The 7500-nt window shown below is 40.4% G+C and overlaps 1 protein-coding gene across 1 annotated transcript in view; it reads right to left on the bottom strand.

Annotated features, from left to right (window-relative positions):
- The window catches only part of vav1 (vav guanine nucleotide exchange factor 1), a 50337-nt gene that overhangs the window by 41260 nt on the left and 1577 nt on the right, over positions 1-7500 (bottom strand). The window contains exon 2 of the mRNA XM_080721118.1: positions 2516-2602. Within this exon, the coding sequence (XP_080577244.1) occupies positions 2516-2602 (87 nt within the window). The remainder of the gene's footprint in view (positions 1-2515; positions 2603-7500) is intronic.

Below are 7500 nucleotides of genomic sequence, written 5' to 3'. Positions count from 1 at the left end.
TCCTTCACTGTATTTTGGTGTGTGTATGTATGTCTGTTTAAGAAAATAAGGAAGCACGGGGCGCCCGCTGGCCTTGTGGTTAGGGCGCGTGCCACATGCTGGGCTGTGATGCCTGCTGGCGTCGCCGGTTCGATTCCCGATCCGGACGACCTTTGCCGCGTGTCATTCCCCGTCTCTCTCCCCGTTTCCTGTCAGTCTACTATCCTATCAAATAAAGGCATGAAAAAGCCCAAAGACAAATCTTAAAAAAAAAGAATAAAAAAATAAATAAAGAAGCACTGTTTAATGCCTGATTTGAAAATGCATACTTTTATGCTGTGCTTGACAATACAAATATTTGAAAATGTTTTGAAATCTGAATGTTTGTGTTGTAGACGTAAGCGTCAAATTGTCTCTGTATGCAGCATCAGGGGCGTCACACCAAATTCTGGGCCCTGGGTACAGGGATTCACTGCGGGCACTGTTTAATGCCTGATTTGAAAATGCATACTTTTATGCTGTGCTTGACAATACAAATATTTGAAAATGTTTTGAAATCTGAATGTTTGTGTTGTAGACGTAAGCGTCAAATTGGCTAATCTGCTCGAAACCAGTCTGAACCTCATCCATGACGGTCGTGACGTACGACCGTCATGTTTCAGGGCTCGTCCAATCCTAACCCTTAATGCTAAGTTTATCGTTGTTGTCGGGCAGAAACCTCTTATCTCCATAGTTTAACATCTTGTGTTTTCTTCGTAAATGAACGCCCCTACTTGATCATACAACACCGTCACACTAAAGTATCCAAAAATATCAGATCTACAGTACAAGCTAGCGACGCGTTTCCACTTTCCAGCTTGTAGAAGGGCATTAACGACTTGTGATTTTTGCAAGTCGACTCGACTCAGTAAAAAGTTGAGTTGAAGTCGACTTTATCGTTTGATGATGTCATCACATCACACACGACCCCCCCAAATATTTTGGGCCGTCCCCAGATGATTAACTTAATGTGAAACATTGTTTTCTCACTCAACTGTAAACAAACCAACATAAAGTTTAAGTGTATAGAGAGGGTATCTTCACATTTCTAAAGTGCCAATTTAAGAACTTTTTAATACCTCTAAAATAGCAAATTAAACATTGTCCAAATTGTCAAATATATAGAGGCAGAAACTGTGAAAATAGCCGATCTACATGCTCACAACGCCTCGCATCGCGAGGCGTTGTGAGCATGTAGATCTGCTATTTTCACAATAGAACGTTTTTTTTTTTTCAACTTCGACTTTCGACTTTCTCTGGTGGGAGTCGACTTGTGTAAAGAAGTCGACTGAGTCGACTTGTCGACTTTTTGGTTAATGCCCTAGCTTGTAGATCTGGTACTTTGGCTATTTCTGCATTTGAATCACGAAAAGTAAAAGCTTTGGACAGATGAGGCAATACTTTCCTGATTATAATCTCTACAAATCAGTTTTTATTTAATTTTTTTCTCTTGTGAGGATCAGGGAAATGGCCTTGTAATGTCTACGTCTCACATTCTTCTACTTGTGGGGACATTTGTCCCTCACACACAGTCACAAGTATGTGGCGTGCCGTGCACCGCCGCGCACGCACAGCGACAATTTGAGAAGCAGAACTGAAACGTGTTAATTATGCACGTGTATACATAATGTTTGTGCACGCACATACAGTGTTGATTTTGCCAGGGACTTTTTATTTTGTCATCTGAAAAGTTTTAATTTTAGTTTATTTAGTTTTACTCGGCTAAATATCTATCATACGATTTTAGTCGACTAAATCGTTTTGTCGACGAAAACGTATGTTGGCGGGCTTTGACAGCGTCGTAATGCTTGATTTTACACTTGGTTGCATTCTGAAAATAGCAGATCTACAAGCTCTCTGCGACGCATTCATTGTGAGCTTGTAGATCTGCTATTTTCAGAGTGCAACAGCCGAGCACAACCAAACATAAAATGACTCGTCGTTTAGTTCTACTGCATCTCTTCTCCACTAGTCCCTCCGTAACATTTTAGTCTAGTTTTTATTTGTTAGTCGACTAAATCAACACTGCTTATCATATCATGTATTGTACACCAGCAGTACTGTATGTATGTATCTGTCTGTGTATATGTATGCAGCATGCACGATCTGCATGTACAGTATGTGTTTATGTACTCAACTACTCATGTCACAAACTCTTACTTTTCAGGATTCAAATTCAAAAGCATCAATCATGATGCTTTTGTGTGACGCTGTAGACTGTAGAGTGATCAAGTAGACCGATAATTTACAAAAACAAACACAAAGTTAAAAGAAAAATGCTGATAGGAGGTTTCTGCACGACCGCAACGTTGGGTTACTGTGTGTAATGGATAGGCTACTGTTGATGATGATGTGTGTGTACGTGCATGTGCGCGCGTGTGTGTGCGTGTGTGTGTGTGTGTGTGTGTGTGTGTGTGTGTGTGTGTGTGTGTGTGTGTGTGTGTGTGTGTGTGTGTGTGTGTGTGTGTGTGTGTGCGCGTGTGAGGCAGCATCTCACCTGTGCACCGCCCCATGTGACCTTGTGGTTCTCTGGCAGGACACGACACTCGATGAGCCACGACGCACACTGTCGCCACAACTCCATCTAACTCACACACACACACACACACACACACACACGCACGCACGCACGCACGCACGCACGCACGCACGCACGCACGCACGCACGCACGCACGCACACACAACAGCAGTGTTAAAATTGTGAAATTATTATTTGAGGCTTTTCCAGGTCTAAACGGGTTAATCAAGTATGTTAATACATTACAACTAATACATGTGCACAGGCACGTGCACACATAGTTATTAAATGTTTGTCATGGGACATCATACCAGGGATTCCAATCAATCAATCAATCAATCAATCAATCAATCAATCAATCTCTCTCTCTCTCTACAGTATATACTGTATATAGGCATTATAGGCTCTATATATCGCTCTATATATATATTTCTATCTTTCTCTCTCTCTCTGTCTCTCTTCCCAGCTATATTATTTTTTACCCCTTTGGCATCCCAAACAGTGGATTTGAACTAGACTAGAGGTCTGGGCAGGTGCTTGTTTAGAAGAGTGGTTTTCAACCCTTTTCACATCAAGGTCCATTATTGATACTGCATTGAGAGTGTAAAATGAATCCAAATGCAAGGAACCATTCCATTTGGTTTCATTTTACACTCTCAAGAGTTAAAGATCTGGTTGTATAAGGGTCCATTTGGTTACCAACTGTCCATCATATAAGGATGGGAAACGGAAGGTTCCCGGTTCAATCCTGTACGTAGTTAGGGAGTTACAGTGTCAAAGTGTCCTTGAGCAAGAAGACACTGAACCCCAGGTTGGTGCCTTGCATGCGTTCCTGCGTCGTTGTGTGAATGTCAGTGGTGTGCTCTACCGTGATACGCAGCACACGTACTGTAGTATGACGTGAAGAAGAAAATGAGAGAAAGCGTATATGCCCTCGTGAAACCTCCAAAGGAGTGTATCTGATACGCTGCAGGGGGAGGGGCTGGGGGGAAACAAGTGGACTTCATTTACTTTTTCGTGTTAATGTTGTGTACCGTCTGATGTGAAGGAATGTGTGGCTATTCAATGGCTGCTATTGTTTTCTTTAAGTGATAATGAATGGCCGCGGCGCCGCAGACCATAGTTCCGAAGCAATTCAAACATTAACTTAACAAATAACAATAGACCTGACACCTCCAGGACTCACTACATTAGTATTCAAACCGTGTGTTCTCCCCACTTCTTTTCAGTGCTTTTTTTCCCTTTATAACTGTTTGCTATTGCTGCTGAAATGTGTCTGATTATTTTTTGGAAAAAAGGGCCAAACACACACGCGGTCTGGGAACCGCGGACCACCAGGGGTTCGGGGACCACCAGTATTAATCCTAAAAAAAAATCTAGAACACACCACTGGTGAATGTGTGAATGTAACACGCGTTGTAAAAGCTCCTATAGGATAAAGGTGCAATACACTGTATGTATGACTTCAAAGTACCACAACAGTAAAACAAAACAGTTGTTACACATAACAAAACAAGATGCTAACTACACGCAAAAACAGTGCGACAACTACACATAGTACAAGTCGTACAATTTACAAAGTAGGCATTTAGCAGACTCTCTTAATGCAGACCGGTTTACAGTAGGCAAGGTAAACACAAGGTAATAAATCAAATGCATAGAGACAGTGTGTAGTGCCTCACCTCAGTAATCTAGTAGGCCTATAATAGGTAAACCAAGATACTATCATCTGAGTATAAATCAAAAAATAAAGAACATACGCTGAAACTGTGGAGAGGATGACAGCTCAACAAATGAGCCTGGCATTTGCCTGCATGCTGGTTATCTATTCATTACAATATCCATAGTACACAACATAACATGCTGGTTATCTATTCATTACAATATCCATAGTACACAACATAAAATGCTGGCTATCTATTCATTACAATATCCATAGTACACAACATAACATGCTGGCTATCTATTCATTACAATATCCATAGTACACAACATAACATGCTGGCTATCTATTCATTACAATATCCATAGTACACAACATAAAATGCTGGCTATCTATTCATTACAATATCCATAGTACACAACATAACATGCTGGCTATCTATTCATTACAATATCCATAGTACACAACAAATAGACCACATTAAGGCTGAAGCGTGCTTTACTCATGATGACAGTGGTGTAAAGTAACTAAGTACGTTTACTTAAAGGAGTAGTTCACTCCCAAAATGACTTTTTTCTATTGATTACTCACACCATGGAGACTGGAGTTCAATAATATTTTTTTCTGTTTTTGTTCCATTCCTAAGACAAAACAAATATTATAGTAAATTTACCCCCATTGATTCCGGATGGGGACCCGGATGCATTAATCCCCATCTGGAATCAATGGGGGAATCTTTATTGTAATCAATGTTTTGTCTTAGGAATGCAACAAATACAAAAACATATTATTGAATTCAAGTCTCCATAGGGTGAGTAATCAATAGAAAAAAAAGTAATTTTGGAATGAACTACTCCTTTAAGTACTGTACTTAAATACAATTCTTAGGAATTTGTACTTTTACTTGAGTATTTCCAATGTCCAATACTTTCACTTCTACTCCACTACTGTACATCTTGGATCAAGATATTGTACTTTTGCTCCACTACATTTATTTGAAAACTTAAGGCCGATGCATACTCCACTTTTAGAGACAAATTCATTTCGGTTCAAGGAGTCACAGAATCTCGGTGGCACCGAACAGCCGAATTAATGACGGTACCGTCAAATCAACGCGCCGCATCGCGATGCGTTGTGAGCTTGTAGATCTGCTACTTTCAAACATTTGGTACTTTTTACTTTTGGTATGTTAAGTAAAATTTTACGCCAATACTTTTGTACTTTTACTCAAGTACATTTTGAATTCCGGACTTTCACTTGTAACATAGTATTTCTCTATTGCAGCACTAACCTTGTGTCACCAGGCTTTCTCGGGGGAAAGCCTGGTATTCGTTTACAAAGGGCCGTTAGATCCGGTCTAGGCAGACACCACAAGCAGAAGAAGCTGCGTCGCTTTGTTTTGGTTCCCCCCGTTTGTTTCCCCAATCCCTATTAAAATGCTCGAGTAGCCTAGTGTAATCTTGCCAGTCGCTATATGATTTGGACTAAAAGATGCATATACCAAACAAATTTTCCAAAAGCAAAACTATGCATCAAGGGGTTTATTAGATATGCCCTAAAAGTGTGTCCTTGAGCGCAGGGGAATTATTCTGGGTTAAAACTGTTTCCGGTTTGATAGTTCCGGCCAAAGTGTAGTCCTTTAGGCAGGGGTTCCCAAACCTTTTTGTCTCAGGGCACCCCATGAATATTGTTTTAATCTGAGGCACCCCTACATTATAATTTTCACTCCCAGCACCTTATATTTATAGCATATCGTCGTTGTCAGGTGGAAAACCTTGTATGTCCAAAACCATTCGTTTTGTATTTATCATCTATAAAATGTACTAAACTAGTGAAAACAGCAGATCAACAAGATCGGCTGTTTTCACTTGTTTTGTGCGACAGTCTTGTATGGTGAAGCAGGGCTTTGCTTTACCAAAAGACGTACACATTTTGAAACTTGGAGATACGAGGTTTCTGCCTGACAGTGACGATATGTTAGTGATTATGTTGCGAGGAAAACCGTCAAGGCACCCCAGGGTGCCCCGTCACCCACTTTGAAAACCCCTGCTTTAAGGACTACAACATGACGGAGAGTGGTTTCCTCTGCCGACCGGATCAAACCCTGAAAAGTGTAGGGTCGCAGGCTATTGAAGCATTGATACTTTTACTTAATAAATGTGAGTGCTTTTTCCCCCACTGGTGGTGACTGACTGACAGGCACATTGAAGATGGAGCCATAGCTGACAGCCATCTGACGCCTCTGAGTCAACATTGACACCAGAACCCCTCTTATCACATCAGCGCTGTCGTCACCTCATTACGCCACAGCCTTAACGCAACCGTGATGAACCTTAATGCAAACACAACCAAACCAGTCTGAGCCATTCATCAATTCAGTGTCGGTCAGTGTTGATTTCATCGACTAAAACTATGACTAAATAAAAAGTAAGCTGTGATGACTAAAACTAAGACTAAATATATTGACAATTTTTTTCAACAAAATAAAAACTAGACTAAAAAGTTAAGTAATTTTATGTTTGGTTGCTCTCAGGTGTTGTGTGCTAAAAATAGCAGATCTACAAGCTCACAACGCGTCACACTGCGACGCGTTGTGAGCTTGTAGATCGGCTATTTTCAGCACGCAACCAAGTGTAAAATCAGCCTTTACAAGGCCTTCAAAATACATTTTAGTTGACTAAATCAACTGTAGATTTAGTCGCCTAACATCTTATAGATTTAGTCGACTAAAATTAGACTGAAACTAAAACTTTTCAGGTGACTAAAACTAAAATACATTTTATTCAAAAGACTATGACTACAACTAAATCAAAATTTGCTGTCAAAAACAACACTGTTGTCGGTACTGTAGCCTACCCCCCCCCCCCCCCCCCCCCCCCGTCTCAATTCCCCTCTCATTCTCCTGTACTGTCAAACCCACACTGTTAATCTCACACAGCAGCAAGATTTGTGAACTGTTGCGACAAAAGAAGGCCATAGACTGACACACAACCACCCTAAGGACTACAAACCATGGATTGACATGTAGACCTACTGCTCATATACAGTATGAAACAGAGCTGCTACCTTTAAATGCATTTTGAGAAAAAAATAATGCTATTTGTTCCAAAAGCTTTATAATGTCACAATGCAAAATAGATCTGTTTACACAATGCTGTACCCCCTCCAACTGTATATATGTTCCTCATTTTCAACTGTTTTTATTTTATTTGTGACACTTGCTTTGGCAATGTAAACGTATGTTTTCTCATGCCAATAAAGCTCCTTTGAATTGAATTGAATAATCTGTTCCGTTTGAGC

Source organism: Nannobrachium achirus (genome assembly GCF_963921795.1).
Source record: "Nannobrachium achirus genome assembly, chromosome: 3".
In the NCBI taxonomy this organism is placed as follows: Eukaryota; Metazoa; Chordata; class Actinopteri; order Myctophiformes; family Myctophidae; genus Nannobrachium; species Nannobrachium achirus.
This window is presented reverse-complemented; position numbering and strand designations above follow the sequence as displayed.